Source organism: Cryptotermes secundus, unplaced genomic scaffold, assembly GCF_002891405.2.
Source record: "Cryptotermes secundus unplaced genomic scaffold, Csec_1.0 scaffold693, whole genome shotgun sequence".
Classification (NCBI taxonomy): domain Eukaryota; kingdom Metazoa; phylum Arthropoda; class Insecta; order Blattodea; family Kalotermitidae; genus Cryptotermes; species Cryptotermes secundus.
This window is the reverse complement of record NW_019722434.1, coordinates 356,892-374,486: the sequence shown is the minus strand read 5'-3', so window position 1 is coordinate 374,486 and position 17,595 is coordinate 356,892. Positions and strand designations below refer to the sequence as shown.

Sequence of the window (17,595 nt, the reverse complement as noted above, 5' to 3'; positions counted from 1 at the left end):
TTGGGACTTGTTGCTGCGATGATGAGTTGACAGGAATAATATGATGATAATTACACTGGAAGTGCTGATAAAGTGCAAAATATATTGTCACTGCTCTCAACACTATTTCTCTGTTAGCAATGAGTTAAAATATCTGTTCGATTCCCAACAGGCACAAGAGATTTCTTTCATCACCTCAGCGTCAAGATCTGGTCTCATGTCCACTCAACTTCCCGTACAGTGGGTACCAGGGACTTAAGCTAGCAACCCTTCTCCATTTATTGTTGAGGCTAAGAGTACTTGGAGCTATACCTCCGTTCCTCTGTACATCTTCAGCACAGTTAGAACTTCACCATCACATTTCAGGAAAGCATGTTTACGTTAACAGTCAGACTGTTGAGACAGATATGTCGAGCCAGATTGCATCTGTTTAACTCTTTAAAGCACAGTGATATCTATATGTACCACAGCAAAAATCTAAAACCTGAATGCTACCCACAGTGTAGTTGTGTTTTATGTGGTTCTTAAAAGCCCACATTGGACTCAAAACCAAGATTGACTGACTGACTCAGTCGCAGTGTGACTTCGACTTTGAATTTGAGTGCAGGGAATTGTGGGACAGTCGCCAGCCGGTAAAAACGTGAGCACGAAAGCAGAGGACATTCCTGATATCCGACACCAGGCAACGACTGTACAGCAGACTATAGACATGTAGTGAACTGCAGTGTGTGAATTAGCAATAGCGCTATAGTTACTTGTAGTCACGGATCTGTAAGAGTTAAGTCAATCCGATTAGCAATCCAAACCCCGTCTGTAGTGACTATCACGTGACACTGCAAGCAAACTCGCGATACCTGAGGTTTTGAACTCACACAGGACTTTTTTTCCATAAGTCTACCAGCTAGATGTACGTGTAGCAGCAAAAACTTTGTTTCTTTCTGTCGGGTTTATCCACGCCTGAAACTTGTCCGTGTTTTGTGCTCGAAGTTGGGAACGCAAGAAGTGGCGTTGTGCCGATATAAGGGCGGGCGAGCTAGCGGGCTAGCGTCTGTCAGTGCGCACCATGGCACTTCGCGGTGCGCTTGTCCTACTGGTGCTGCTACTGACGGCGGACGGGGCTCCGGCGACCCTCAGGTAGGGACACAGCCACAGGAGCAAGGACTGGATTGCTCTTCAAGTGACGGCCATTTTGAAATATTGCTTACATTGCAAGTACAGTGGTAACTATATGTACCATCTGCTCTAACATAAAAAATTTGCATTCTGCCCACACCGTATTTGTGTTTCATACGGATCCCACAATAAACAAGATCATTTGCGCAGACAGCAGTAACCGGTTGGGCTTTGTTGTGGAGATGTGTTCTCTGTGATGTACAAAGTGGATGTTCATATATTTAGAAAAGCTTCAAAGGCTTCAAAATTTTAATGGCGCTCGTTTTACGTTGTGTTGTTTTCATCTTACGATGTTAGTTTGAGAGAGTAAAAAAATTTGCAGAACATGAAGACGATGGCAGATTCTTACGAAATGTGTAAAATTGACGCGTAAGGGGGTGGGCGTGTGTTTAACTCTGTGAGAGGGTTGAAGGAATCTGTCAGTAAGAGTCAATAGCACGAAACAGTGGGCGAACTGTCTGGCAACTCGCATCCTTCTGATGCAGTGAACCCTCCTGTATATTCACGCGCGTGTAGAATGTTAGGGTTTACAGCACGACAGGTCACGGGGCTTGAGAAGAAAAATACAGGCCATGGGAACAAATACAAAGTTTAGTCAATAGAAAAAGACTCTTCACTACATATGTATTAGTAATAATGATAATAATAATANCCCCCCCCATAGTTCCTTGTGGATTTCAATCTAGCGGCGGGGGAGGCAGCTCGAGTCTCCCTCATGTATTTGTGGTCTGAGTGTCGGGTACTGAAACGGGGGAGCAGCGCGCGCCTGCGCTGTCGTGCCAAAGCCACCATATTGCGGCGGCAAACTCGAAAATTTGCGGATGTGGAGTGAGCGCACGTTACACACACCGCAAATTTGCTATTTTCCCGAATGTATTCTGCTTACAAAGTGGTTCATCTTAAAACCGTATCCCGGGCGAAGAGCGGTTACTTCCACACGTTCTGCGTAATACAGCGTACATCTGTGTAATCGGACTTTGACTCCAGGCAGTGAGGCGAAACTTTCGTATCCGCAAGAGGTTAGCATCACAGTCGGCGTCAGGTCAACGTGCTCTCCCTTGCAAACTCTCCCCTGACAGATCGGGAGTCATTATCATACATTAGAGAGAACTTGTTCGTGGCCCATTTTAATGTAGCGTCATTACAAGTATTACAAGTATCCAGGATTCGAAGCATGCTCCTTCCGAATTTAATCCACCAAAAAGTGTTCGCTCGTCGCCCGCGCAGGTACAATATGATACTTGGGTCGTGCCATTGGCAGTCACAGAAGCCACGTCTGTCTTAACTTCTATAGCGACCACTTACATGTCATGTCCATGTGTGTGTGGCTTCCTAGCCAATACCTGTGACTAAAATTCTCGTGAACTTTCATCTGTTAAAAAAATGCAAGAGACCCAGAGGAACTGAAGCTGAATGGGACATAGGCATATCAGCTTCTGATCTGTGCTGATGATGTTAATTTGTTTGGTGAGATCATGAACACCATTAACAAAGCACTGAAGCTCTAATTGGCGCTCTTAGGAGGCTGGTCTAAAAGCAGATACAGGAAAGACTTGAGTGTACTCGTATGTTGATATGTCGTCACCAGAATGCGGGCCAAAACGATAACATGAAGATCGCTAACGAACCTTCGGAAATGCAGTGACAGTGAGAAATCAAAATTGCTTTCACGAAGAAATTTAGAGAATATTATATTCGGGGGATGCTTGCTGCCATTCGGTATACAACATTTTGTCCTACCGTCTTCTATCTAAACATGTAAAGATTAAAGCGTGCAGAACTTTAATTTTGTCTGTAGTATTTATGCACGAAATATTATTACAGTTGTCTAATCACGTGCTGCCAGATGGGCGGGGTAATGTAACATGCGTGGGAGAAAAGAAGAAACCACAAAGATTTGATTAGAAAATTTGAAGAGAAGAGATCATTTAGAAAATTCAGAGGTACATAGAAGCGATGATATTAATACAGATTTTATAAAAATGGGTCGTGACTCTGTAGATTGGATTCATCTGCCTCAGGGGAGGAACCAGTTTTGGGTGGGCTCTGGTATACATTGTAATTAACATTCGAGTTCCATAAAAGGCTGTGAATTTCTTGAGTACCTGCGCTACTGTTAGCTACTCAGATAGGCTCGGCTATATGCAGTGAGTTCCTACGAAAACTATGTCTGGTGTTGCGTTCGGTAACAGGGTAGTTACGAAGCATAGTCCCTGCATTATCACACTGTCACCTGACGGCCTTACTTGGAAACAAATTGCGGTCAGCGCTTTATCACTTTCCCTTGTTTTCACGTGCATATATGTACAAACGTCTCGTATATCTTACTAACTGGAGCAGTGATAACATTAACAATAATAATATCGACTGTTAAGAACTTTCGAAATGAAAAGACTCGGCCTTGTGAAGGCACGATTAGCACAATCAGGTGCCGCGGTAATCCACAAACAAAGAGCAATATTAACAGCGCCCTTAAAGCCCAGCAGTTACTACATATACCACCTGTTTAACATACTAAGAAACTGTGCATTCTGCCCACAGAGTGTATTTGTGTGTTCCATATGGTTCTCACAATAAACAGCGACTGTTTCCCTAAACAGCATTAACCGGTTGGGCTCTGTAGCAGAGACGTAATTTCTTTCCTGTGAGGTATGAACTGTATTTTATATATTATGTAGAAAAAATTCAGTCTTTAAAAGAAAGTAATTCTGAAAATATTCCAAAAGCATATTTAAGAAAGAGGCCTGCTTGACGCAGGCCAGTTTGGTTTCCGTACACGTCACAACACGACACTGCAATGTATGAGGCTAACGGACCACGTGACCCTTATTTTCAACAATAAAATATCTACGGCTGCGGTATTCTCGGACATCGAAAAAGCCTTTGATACTACATGGCACTCGGGCTTGCTATATAAGTTGTCAAACCTGGAATTTTAGACAAACTTAATCAAGCGTATTGGATCTTTTCTTTCACAACGAAAATTCAGTGTTTCAGTGGAAGGCGAAATATCTGCGCCCAGGAAAATGCAAGCAGGGCTTCCATAAGGTTCGTTCCTGTCCCCTACTCTTCAAATATGTACATAAATGATGCCCCCCAAACACGTGGCTTCCAACTAGCCCTCTTTGCAGACGACACCTGTCTGTAAGCGACAGATCGCAAGGAGGGTTTTGTTGTCAGAAAACTCCAGCGCGGTCTCAGCTCAATGGAGACCTGGAGTGAGCGCTGGAATATCAAAATTACTGAAGATGAGACTCAGGGGGTCTACTTCTCTCGCAGTCGTCGTCCGCCAATGTGTTATCTTACACTGAATGGAAGCTATATTCCATGTGTAAATTGTGTAAAATATCTCGTCGTAATCTTTGATAGGAGGGTTACATGGAGATTGCACATAGAAATGATCGAAACCAAGGCCTTCAGATCATTTATAAGATTTTATTCCCTATTTAAAAGTGAGCGATTAAGCCCTAAGATTAAACTGACCCTCCACAAAGCTCTCATTAGATCTGTAATGACTTACGCTAGTCCCGCCTGGGAGTTTGCGGCAGACACCCATCTAATGAAATTGCAGCGCCTACAAAACAAGGCTCTCCGCACCATTGGCAATTTTCCAAGGCACACACCGGCTCGCGATTTGCACACTGCTTTCAAAATCCCGTACATATATGATTATGTAAGAAAAATATGCAGGCAACAAGCGGAAGTCATACAAAATCATGGCAACGAAAATATTTTCAATATTGGACAAGGCGAAGCCCTACATAGGAAGTATAAGAGACTTAAACTTGGCGGCGGTCAGGCATACGACCGTTCAAATGACTAGACTGCCGTTGTCGCGGAAGCTACTAGAAATATGGCATAATCTGCTGTACTGAGCCTGGACTGACATAGGTCCTGCATATATTTTATATACATTTATTAACATGTAAAATGTAAATATCATTTACGTTATGACAAATGACTTACTACTGCAGACAATGACTCTGACAAAAGACAGACCCGTCCTCTCGTTAGAGAGGGCGCCCTACAATAACAAGACCGTAACTGTCAAACAGTAATAAATATCTGGTCATGAGCCCCAGACTGGGCTCTACACCAAGACTGACTGACTGACTGACTGACTGACTGACTGACCGTCGGTCACAATGTGGCTTTGACTTTGAGTCTTTAAAATCCCATGTGGAGGCGGGGTCGAATACTTTGACCGTAGCCCTGAAGGGCGTAGGAGGCGACGAAATGGGAACCCAGTGCCTGGGGGTATAACCGGGCCACCCTCTTCCTGGGGGATATGAATACATGGACCCGTCCCACCATTTTCAGGGAGTCTCGAATCTGAGATAGTAAAGTGTGGTCATGAATCCTGCGGGACCCCGACCTGAGAATTAATGCGCTGGCGAGGACCAGCAGCAATTGTAAACGAGAGACCCATCCTCTCGTCAGAGAGGATGTTACATAAAGACTATAATCGCAATTGTTCAGTTGGAAAATAGAATTACTGGTCGTGAGTTTCAAGGGGCTTATCGCCAAGACGAACTGATTGCCAGTCGTAAAGTAGCTCTGACTCGGTCTTAGAGGGTTCAAGTTCCTTGCACGCCAGGCTTCGCTCCGTTATTGCAATAATGCCAGTCGCATTTTTGGTGTCGAACTAATCAATAATGAAAGTTGTTATTTTGAGGACCTCACATCCCACCGGTTGAGAAACATAGCGAGTGTTCATGCCATGTCGGTCTACAATCTGGAAACACTTTCGCAATGTCTGTCGGACGTCAGCTGCTTATCGAAACGTATTTCTTCTGCAGATAAACAAGGCCATCTCCATTATAAAAATGAATCGGTTAATTGTGTTTAGGGAAATGATCGCTGTTTGCTGTGAGAATCGTGCGGAATGCGTAAATGCACTGTGAGGACAAAGGTCACAATCCGCATGCCTACAGTAAGCACTTTGCTCCAACGGGTTAATGGTTCGGGTCATGGAAACCGGCCACAGTGGGCCAAGTTCCTCCGATACGACCGTCTTTTCTTACTACAATCAAATGTTCTGTGACGTCACTGTTCGGTCGGCTATTATCTGCTTCCCGTTCGGCTTGGACTGTTGGAAAGTAACGCGAAGGCGTCTGATACGAGGCTATCTCTGCCGACCTGAGGCTAGACCGCTGGGCTCCCAGCCTCGGGGACACACGCGAGGCCCCGTCAAACTTGTCCAGCCAGCAACTGCCGTTCTGTGGGATATGGGCTTTTCAAGCCGTAGATATGAGACCTACTGTCTCCTGGGCCCCTTCACTTTCCGAAATCCATATGCTTTTACCCTTATTTTCCCACGTGGCTAATTCTTCTACCCTGAAGGTGGAGGTAGCAGGTGCGTCTGAAACATTGGTACCTATCTTCCTAAATGCACGGCGTCACATCTTCCTCGTTAGTCACAGCAAACGGAAATTTCGGTAATAATTGTCGCTGGCAGGGTTCTCAGCTTCAGGGCTCGAGGCACATTGTTTGGGGGAACCACCGACTGCCAGCAGAACCCAGCGCGGTCCTCGGCCATTTTCTCTGCTCTGTCAGTTCCGAGTGACTGCTCACTCACAGAATTCTGTACATGTTCCTTGTTTCTCGTCCGAGCTCGTCACAGGGCGGTTACAGTTACCTACCGGGGAAGCAGAGTAGTGTCTCCTGCAGGGGGAAGCTAGAGAATTTGCTTGCAGCCTTACAATTAATCCCTAGAAGAACGTTTTGCTGATAGTCCAAAAGCATTCAGAGAAGAAGAATAATTTTTTATTTTAGAATTTTTTGGTGAATTTCCGTCTTTCCGCAGTTTTGATTCTTTCCAAAACAATACGGGGAGACGGCACGTGCCTATCTTCTTGCCCCTGCCGACGCCAGTGGTCTCTACTGTATCCGGCGCAGAAGTCAGTAATGAAACTTTGGTCATTCGTGTTACTGCTACAGTGACACAAGTCACACACTCTCTTGTGTTAGCGAATGGGGGACACATCCGGCCGGGTTCAGTTCGCGAGATGACGATCATCCTGGCTCCCCCCCCCCCATTTTAAGTTCACCACTTGCCTCGTTCTCCTCACCTTTTCCCTCTGTTGTTCATAATTATATTTCGCACGTTTCCTCTCTCTCGGTTTTCGTGCAGGCGTCCATAGTGAAGTCACTGAGTGGAAAGTATCGTGCACGTGTCAATTGTTGAAGTCACAAGTCAAAGTCACATTGCGACTGACGGTCAGTCAGTCAGTAAGTCTTGGTGTCGAGCCCCATCTGAGGCTCATGACGAGATATTAATTATTACCGTTTGACAGTTACGGTCTTGTTTTTGTGGGGCGCCGTCTCTGACGAGAGGACGGATCTGTCTTTTGCATACGCTGCTGGCCCTTGCCAGCGCATTCTTTCTCGGGTCCGAGTCCCTTGGGACTCGCGACCATATTTTACTGTCTCAGATTTGAGACTTCCCTTTTCGTCGCCTCCTACGACTCGCAGGGTCACGGTGGAGGTATTCGACACCGCCTCCACACGGGTGTGAAGTCACAAGTTCGTGTAAATAATACATAAGATTTCATTTCGTACCTCACAGGAAACATCACGTCTCCGCTACAGAGCCCAGCCGGTTAATCCTGCTTATTGTGAGAATCGTACGGAACGCATAAAGCAGGGCGCGCTGGGCCAAACGGTTACTATCTTGACTCGTTTTCGACAGGCATTCTGTTCGGATCTCGGTCGTAACAACTGCTGTTGACTCAGAATTTTCGTAATTTTCCCCAGTCCCTCCAGGCAAATTCCTGCATAATACATCAACTAGGCCACGATCGCTTCCTTCCTAATCCTTTCATTTCATCTTTCCTGTATCAACCTACACTTCATCGCTATATAAGTTAGCTGAACGCGTCGTAAAGAAACACAGTTTAATTCGTTGTTTGGGCGAGCTGCTGAATTTGAAAGCAAGCGGTACGTCCTTCCAATGATTAATCAGGATAATGAAGTAACTGACCCCAGGCAGGATTTGTGTTCTGAGACAGGTTATGGTACAGGAGCTAAAGCTGTCTAAGCCTGAAGCTGAGTTCATCTATAGTCCACTCATGATGTACGTGTATGTGCGGTGAAGATGTGCCGAAGGGGTAGCCATGAATCTCTGATCTCTATTGGTTGCCAGCGGTGCACTATATTATACTTTTACAGGAATACATGTATATTCAGTTAAGGTATATGTATGGAAATGTACCTGTACGGCCTCCAGACAACACATGGCATGGTATATAAACACAGGTAAACTTTGCGTTTCTTCTTTCTCGTCGTCTTGAAGCATTGTTTCCATTTGATATGGGTTGATGGACGACACGTTTCAACCTCTTCCTCCTTCCCACAATCGCTCCTCTTCGATTTCTCGTCAACTTCGTCGTGCCTTCCTGAAATTCTCCAGTGCCTGGCCGAACATTCTTGTTCTGGGTCATTCCATGCTCTTCCCCCTTGCAAATTTGGGTTCTGTTGTCTTTTTCGATGCCCCTGCTCTGCCCGTTCTGTTTACGTGGATGCACTCTCACCTGCAGGACAGATTTCCGCGTGTTCTGGAACGTGCCCACATTCATGTGTCACCGGTACGGGATGAACTTCAGTGACGTCCACAGCCGCTGGGGTATAGTGCAGAACCACGGAGACCTGTTCCGGGGAGATCGCATGGTGATCCTGTATGATCCAGGAGAGTTTCCGGCTCTGCTGCAGGATAAGCGCGGCAACTTGCAGTTCCGGAATGGGGGCGTGCCCCAGGAGGGAGACCTCGCGCGACATCTTAGCAAGCTGAGGGCACAGGTGGACGAGCTCGTGCCTGACCACAACTTCCGGGGTAACTGTTTCCTCCATGCTCTTGTGTCGTGTTTAGGAGGTAACCAATGGAGTGCAGGCCAGGAGACTACTTGTCTGTTGCTTTCCCCCTCTCTGAACATTCTTCAGTCCGTGTCCCCGTTAACCACTGACCCCAGTGGGGGCGGGTTAAGCATCCAACCCTGAATTTTTTGAGAATATGATCAAAATTGTAAAGAGAGGCAATATATTAAATATTGCTGCCGAAAACTGAGAGAGTATGAAACAGTATTCTTGTATCCTGAATGCTCTAGGCCAGTCAGTGCAGTCAGAGAGCCTTCAGTCTTGCGTTTGACTGCTTCTTGCTGCTTCTTGCTATGAAAGAAGCAATTCAACGCATAGAACGTACTTATTTTATTATTGCTAGTGGGGTGGGACTAAATCCCTTATACTGCGGCCACTTCCAGCCTATTGTACCAGCCCCAGATGATAGGTGAGGGTGATTGTGGAGCAATTGGTGGAATGAAGATTGGCAAGGGAAACCGAAGCACTCGGAGAAAACCTGCCCCAGCGCCACTTTGTCCACCACAAATCCCACCTGACCAGACCCGGGATCGAACCCGGGCCGCCGCGGTGGGAAGCCAGCGACTAACCGCTTGAGCTATGGCGCGGCCTTAGAACGTACTTAAGTAAGACATTCCACGTGCACTCGCGCTGTGTGAACTGAATGAAGATAATTTGTATGACAAGAAATTAGAAATGTTAGATTTTTGTAGTTGGCAGTTGATGTCTAGAAAGAATGACTTACTAAACCCACAGAAATCAATGTTCAGTCTTCTGATATGTGATGCCGTGTATTTTTGTAGTCACATATCTATCGAACTACAAGGTGTCACGCAACAGTCTGAACATCGATTGTCATGCAACTCGAGCCGCGTGTCTGTCAAACAAATTCTATTCTCTGCTTGCAAGTTCAGTCCACTCCTTGTCACTCGCTTTTCTTTGCGGTGTTAATGACATTATCAGTAGCCGAGACTTAGTAGGGTTGTCTGGTAGGGTGATTCATGGATTATTAATTAGAATCTGAAAGGTAGCGTTCGATGCCTAATTAAAGAACTACACTAACATTTTATTGGAAGGACTGAGGAAAACCACTAAAACCTATCATCAGGATAGCCAGTCTCCAGCCTGACAATTAAACCTGAGACCTCATGAATACAAATCATCAGTGCTACCAAGTTTACTGCTAAGTTTCCTGTTACTTGATGCCAGATTTCTGTCTGTCAGTGGACCAAGCCTCACAGCATGAAAACAGATGAAGCATGTGGGCTGAACACAGACTGTATCGTAATGTGCCTGGCTGTGCAGGCATGTGGACTGAACAGAGACTGTATCATAATGTATCTTTCTAAGAAGGCTTGTGGACTGATCACAGATTGTATCACAATGTATCTGGCTGTGCAGGTCTGGGAGTTATTGATTTCGAGAAATGGCGTCCCATCTGGAGACAGAACTGGGCATCTATGTTGCCATACCAAGACGTGTCTCGCAAGATTGAAAAGCGACATCAACCATTTTGGTGGACACCTAAACAAATTGAAGCAGAGGTAACTGACAACCATGAACGCTGAAGGGGACCTGTCTCTTCTGAATTCTTCGAAGAAGTAAAATTTGGAGAAAAGAATGAAGTATAGCCAACGTTAATGGCAATATCAGAAGTGTTCTAAATGAAATTATTGTTATATCCGGAATTCTGTAGGCATTAGGTGATCAGTAGAATTAGTCTTAAGCGACCTAAACTTGTCTGTGAAAATGTTCTTGCAGTCACCCCCCCTCCATGCAAAATATTCTGGTTAGGCCGCTGCTTGGAACCCATCACAGCGGTGATTTTCATGGAAGAGTTTTGCTCGGACACTGGCCATGCCATAGCTCAGCCGTTTAGACACGGGCTTCTCACCGCAGAGATCCGAGTTCAATCCCGAGTGACCCCATGTGAGATTCTTGGTGGACGAAGTGGCACTGGAGCTGGCATTTGAGATCCTTCTGCTCTCCCCTCCCAGTCACAATTCCACCATTTCTCCGTACTCTCCAACCCGTGAAGTGCTGTGGGATATCCATGACCAGGCAGCACATTATCACATCCTCAGTCTTTAAGTTGGGGACTTCATCTCTGTCCCTGCACTTGGCTGGTTACAGAGTGAGCAACTTACGTTTCCTACTGTCCATTACCTTATTGCAAACGTCGTGCAGAAGTTGGAGGCTTGTACCTGCTGTATGAAGAGCAAGAGATGTCGGACAGTACTTAGGATTTGCGCTTCTAACGGCGGTGATTCTGAATTGCAATGCCCTGTAGCTCTGAGGGAGCCAGATATTTCGATAGAACATATCGCATCCTCTTCATTGTCGGAGAGTAGGCCAAGCAAGCGGCCAGCTGAGCTCGTTTGGGGCTCTCTCCGAACCACGCGGCATTACAACCCAGAGGACCTTACTCTTCGAGATCAAAACCTGATGAAACGAATTGAAGAAACAATCTTAAATCCTTAATACTGATACTTCGGTGTTATGCTGCTTCGTTTTGCAGGCCTCACGTCGCTTTGAGAATGCTGCACGTGATTTCTTGCTGTCGTCTCTCGAGCTGGTGAAACAGATGCGCCCTAGCGGTCAGTGGGGATACTACATATTCCCTTACTGCTTCAACTACACACCAAAGAACATGAAGCCCAGCTGCGAGGCCCAGGTTCAGCACGAGAACGATGAGTGAGTGCTCAACTCTAGTAAAGCCTGCCTCAGATAGAAAGTTGTAGGCTCCAAATGCATGTGCACCAGTTTCTCGCGAAAGAAATTAATATTAATCTGGCCGAACCAGCGCAGCCGTTGTCTGTCTAAGATTCGTCCCCGAACTTGCCTCTCCGTAACAAGAGACGTTCTTATACCACAGGCTCCGGTGGCTGTTTGACAGCAGCACAGCGCTGTTCCCGTCCCTTTACCTGTCCAAGCTGAACACAACACCTGAACGGCGCGTCCAGTTTGCGATTGGCCGCATGAACGAGACAGTGCGAGTTGCCCGGAACGTGCCACGTCTTGAAAAACCAACTGTCAATGCTTACATCCGCTATCGTTACCAGGACGTGGGGGAGTTCCTCACCCAGGTAAGGAAAGCTAAGCCCGTCGCGCTTAGTCATGTGAACCTCGCGTGCTTTTGCTTCATCCAGTTACTGATACTAAGAACGTCAGTCGTGATATGTCGTGCCCCGACCGATACTCGAACTGAGTACGTCCTGAATGAAGGTCCCTACTGTTACCGCTAGAGCGAACTGCTCCATGTCAAGGAATTGCAGCAGTGGAGAAGCATGTGTGTGTTTGGTAGCCGTATGCCATTGCACAGTAAATTTACCTACACATTTTTATCAAGTCTATTTTAATATTTTATATATTTTAATTATGGAGTCGGTGAGAAATTCTGAGGTTATATCTAACACTAAAGAAATATATCGTGTTGTATAATTATCGTCACATTAACTGACAGTGGCATCGCTTTGTGGGTTGCAGTTTACCACGTGCGAGCAACAACTGCGTCAGGTGTCATTTCCTCGTAGACATATCAGTCAAACTGACTGCAGTCAAGCTGTATAGAGGCGTCGCTTTCAGCCTCTCCTTAACATTATGTGAGTTAGACATAAGTTTTCTGTTCTGCATTTAGGACGCAGTGTACACGTATGTTTCTATTTGCGGTGGGAAAGAACATCCACTGAGCGGGACAGTCTTCACCCCAGCGAGGAAATCGCGACACGATTAGCTGGCAACAGAGTTACACAGATGAAAGCAGTGTCACCCATACTCCTGCAGTGTCATCCTACCGGCAAAGCCAGTTTCGACTAAATCGATATTTCGCAGTGGGGCCCTTAATGCGCTATCGTTATTTTCCTGAAATACCGCCCATGGTGAGTCATTTGGGGGGTGTTTCTATAAACTAATGAACTTTAATCACAATCGTTAAAGACAATCCATATTTCGTCTTTTTTTTTTTTTTTGAACCGAAATAAAGGGCCCCCAATTCCTGAAGCTGAAATGTTCAGTCGCCGGTCGTTGACCTATGATGGATAGATATTGAAATACCGAATACGAATAAAAACTCGTCCAACCGTTCCGATGTAAGCGAGGTTCAATACATACCTACATACATAAATACATACATATATACGTACATACATACATTCATACATAAGGATAGACGGCATTCCAAATATTACTTTTCATAATCAGGCGACTGAGAACGTGCAAAAACTTCAAAATCTCGAGTCCGATCCTTTGGCATCAGCATTCTCTCATTATACTGTGTGAGAAAGTGAAAGGGGTGTGAGGTTTGCAAATGATTCTGGCAGGGCAGCCATTTGCTTTGTGAATGTGAATGTTTTGTCTGCCACAGGAGGACTTGCGAAACTCCCTGGCAGTTGTGAATGAGTTTCATGCAGGGGGTGCAGTACTCTGGGGCAGTTCCAATGATACAAACTCCCAGCAGAAGTGCAGCGCCCTGGAGCACTACCTCAACACTGTGCTGGGTCCCACGATAATGGAGCTATCTGCCAGAATACCAGAGGTCCTTTTTCTGGGACCTGATCCTAAATGACGTTGGCATGTAACTGTGGTTCTCACGCATCGAGTCAAGTAAAATGAAGTCCCGCTTCAGATAACTGATCGTCAGCATGGACTGGAACTGACATGCACTTTGCTGCACTCGAAGTGAAGTAGCAGCCATGTCGCTCTGAGCATGTGCCATGTTATGACACAGAATCTATGGCATTTAAAGTTGTTTCTGTGGTACGTTGACTCAAAGACTGTGAAGCAAACCAACGCCGTGTTCATCATAAGACTAGGCTGGTCTGGAATATGTTGACAGCGATTTGTGAATGCCTTCAGCTTTTAGATTAGACACAGGATCGAACTGTTGTCTTCTGCTGTGACTTGTCAGGGAGTATCTCATGTGTGAGCGGATTGTGGAGTCTGCTTGTGCGTTCGTCCTACATATATCTCTGTTCCGATCTCTGCACAGTTCACATTAGCCCTTCAAGTCATGAGTTCATAACAATTCAGCTCCTACCTCACATAAAAAACATTGTCCTCAGATTTGCTGTCTTCTATAATGTTATGTCACGTGGTTTTGTTTGGTATATGGTGTTCGACAATAACGCTTCATGTTCCAGAAGACCGTAAACTTAACAGACACTGCCGTGAAAAAAAAAATGAAATTTGGAATATTCCATCCCCATAACGGCGATCAGCCGGTTAATGTTCAGGCAAGTTATCGCTGTTTATTGTAAGAATCAGATGGATCACATAAATGTGACGTGTGAGTTGCACCATAGCATGCAGAGTCCATGCAAATAAATGAATATTGATGATGTGAGGCATCTGTTATTGTTGAAGTTACCACCAGTATGCAGGAATCATAACCTACCCCTTCTGTCCTCAATTTGACGATTATTACTTCTAAATCACACCTTAAATTTGACTCGAAGACAGTCGAAAACTTAATGTGAAGAACGTTCCCGTCTGTTGGATTTCTCGTCAACTCTGACACATGGACGCGATGTGTTGACTTTCACCGGATTACACCGTGTTGTATTCAGTATGTTGAGGAATATCAGCATGACAATGCAATCTTCTAGTAAGGAACAGGCCAAAGTATCCCACGTGGTCAGGTGCTCACTTTGTGCCATGGCTTCCTTTCTCAGTGGACACTGTTTACGTAAATATACAATAATATAACAGTATTTCAGAATTGGATCGGTTTCCTTCACAAAGTGTACGGGAAGGAAGTCTCGTCATCAGCTGGGCCCATTGAACGTGCTGCTGTCGCGTGATTAAACATTAATAAGTGTTACTACACATACATATAAGCATTTTGTAAAGGAGGGAAAAGCAATGCATCTCCCCCAATTGCCTTCCTAAATTTTTTAAAGTAATCACAATTGAAAACAGGAAGTACCAAATATTAATGCCAACAATTAAAAATATTTATTACTCTATCCTGAAGAGTGTAGCTAGGTTCATCAGTGAAAGCAGACTTAGCCAGCTTAAATGCAACTTTATAAGCAAATTTTCTTCCTGGCCGCTTTCAAAAGAATCTTGACAACGCCCATGTACTTGCGTAACATTTTGTAAAGGATGTGGTACATCCAGACGAACCTTCGTTGACCATTTCCTCATGCCACTCTCTCAAAATTAGGTCAGAAGGACCACTGCTTCGCTGTCAACCAAATAAACTCAGCGGAGTAGAGTGATTCATGAGAATCCCCATTTATGGAACCGTTTCCAGAAGAACTAAATGAACCCAGCCCACATGCATTTACCCAGCCTATTTCTTTAAAATTTATTTCAATATTGTCCACCCATCTATGCGGAGGTCCTCCAAGCAGCACTTCCCTTCCGGTTTTGTGGATATCTCCCTCGTGCTAGTTACATTTCCTCCATCTGATAATCCTAATCATCCTAATTGTATATGTTGAAGAGTGGAACTTATGAAGATCATGGTTTATGCAGTTTTCTCGATTCTTCTGTTACCTTCTCCCTCTTAGGTCCAGATATTATCCTTAGCTCCCTGTTTTGAAATGCCATTTAATGTGGCCGAAAATGAGGAAGTGACAGAAATGTGACAGGATTATTGTCCTGTCTCGCCATCTCATTTGCAGGGCTGGAGCAAGCCTAAATTCCTTCTTAGTTAAAGCACTTTAATTTATTATAAAACGATTTTACAGCACCATCCAGTGTGACTCAGTATATACGTATTTCTATAATGCCTTTACATGTTTCGGTCAGTTGTGACCATCTTCAGAAGTCAATGACATGTTAAAGTACTACTATTACATATATCATAGTACTTAAGCTTATAGTTTTGTATAAAGATTTTGAATTAAGTTAAAAATAAAAATAAATAAAAAACGGAGACACAAACCTCAGTGGTCCAAGATTTTAAGTATTAAGAATATTAGTAATTTATTTTTAACTTAATTCAAAATGTTTATACAAAACTATAAGCTTATGTACTATGATACATGTAATAGTAATTCCTTAACATGTTGTTATTCCGTTCTAAAGATGGTCACAACTGACCGAAACATGTAAAGGCATTAAATAAATACTTATATACTGAGTCACACTGGACGATGTTGTCAAATCATTTTATAATGATTAACTAGAGTGACGGACCAGAATGAATAAAATTAAACCAGTTTAGTTTTCTCAGAACTTCGTTACAATTAATAATTCGGAATTCCCAGATATTGTGCTGCAATTCGACATTGGCCAAATAAACAGCAGTAAAAATACAGTGATATTCGATCATAGAAATATGTGCCGCTGCCGGACTGAGATTACAGAATTAGATAACACTCAAGTCCAGTTATATTTACACTGTTGCGTAACATGTTTAGGTGACTGCCAATTAATTGTCACGATATAAGAAAAAGAGCAGCAAAAATTAATTTTAGTTTAACAAAGGCACCCCCAAGAAGTTAGAATAATTAAGGGGGACGCACAATAGATCAACAAATGGTCGCAGTGCATTGGGAAACCCACCCCTTCCAAATAATAATAATAATAATAATAATAATAGTTGTAAAATAAACCAACCCATAAAGGTGGACCGATTGGTTTTCCTATGCTGTCAAGCCGACTCTGGTCAATTGTTTATATTTCTTTGTGGGGAATGTTTTTTGTATGGCATTTCAGTGGGCGCACTCTCGAACTATCGAAGAACCCACTGAAACGCTCGGAAATTCTGGTACTGGCTTGTACATGGTGTTCAGTCCTTCAGTCCTTCAGTCCTAAGAGAAATGAGGTATCCATTAATATTCTGGCAGTTCCGGGGTAGGATTACTTGATCGTTATGCGGTGGCCGTCGGAATCGTCGGAATTTAATGAAAATGTGATTTTATGTATCTTCGAACGTACTTGTATGTAGTTTACGTGGCTTCATGATGAAAAATGGCAGTTGCTTATGTGAAAGGGAACAGGAATGCGGTGGTTGCTGAAAGATTTTCTGCGTACCCTTACTGCACACAAAAACGAGTTCATGTCAATGCTACATTCCTCTGCCTACATTCACAATAGAAAGTATTTGTCGGGTAGAGGTTATGGTAGATTTTTAAGGTTACTATTGTTATAAAAACACATTGTGGTTATAGGTTGTGCTGAACGGAAAACTTAGCAATGCAGACATTAATTTCTGCACTGAATTTGGCAGATACGTAGATGTAAATATAATTCCAGTAAGGCGTTACATGCAGCAGTGAAATGTCTGGTTATACTCGTACCTAAGGAAATGACAGACCAATTGGCGTACACGTGTGGTTCTTAATGTGTTGATATCCTTGTGAGAGTAATTTAGTTTTAATTAGAAATTTTCCAAGATTAGAGTCAATGTGTATGTATCTTTGTGTCAGGATAAAAAAAACAGTTAAATTATATGGCAGAAACTGATTTATGGGAGTAATGGAAGCCCGGGGAAGATTTGAAACAGATAATCACCGAAGACAAGAGGACCACTTGTCCCCGGTCTCTGTAACATCAGAGGACTGTAATGACTATGAAGAGGAACTAGAGGTAATTTCGAATTAATTTCAAATGTGTATATATAATATAGTGGTCAGATGGCAC

The 17,595-nt window shown here is 44.1% G+C and overlaps 1 protein-coding gene across 1 annotated transcript in view; it reads left to right on the top strand.

Annotated features, from left to right (window-relative positions):
* Positions 1-918: 918 nt before the first annotated feature.
* LOC111861462 (zinc finger protein 184) overlaps positions 919-17,595 on the top strand; it is a 30,379-nt gene continuing 13,702 nt past the window's right edge. Inside the window, exons 1-5 of the mRNA XM_033750315.1 lie at positions 919-1,113; positions 8,691-8,983; positions 10,405-10,547; positions 11,522-11,697; positions 11,879-12,089. Coding sequence (XP_033606206.1) covers positions 1,043-1,113; positions 8,691-8,983; positions 10,405-10,547; positions 11,522-11,697; positions 11,879-12,089 — 894 coding nt within the window. The 5' untranslated portion in view covers positions 919-1,042. The remainder of the gene's footprint in view (positions 1,114-8,690; positions 8,984-10,404; positions 10,548-11,521; positions 11,698-11,878; positions 12,090-17,595) is intronic.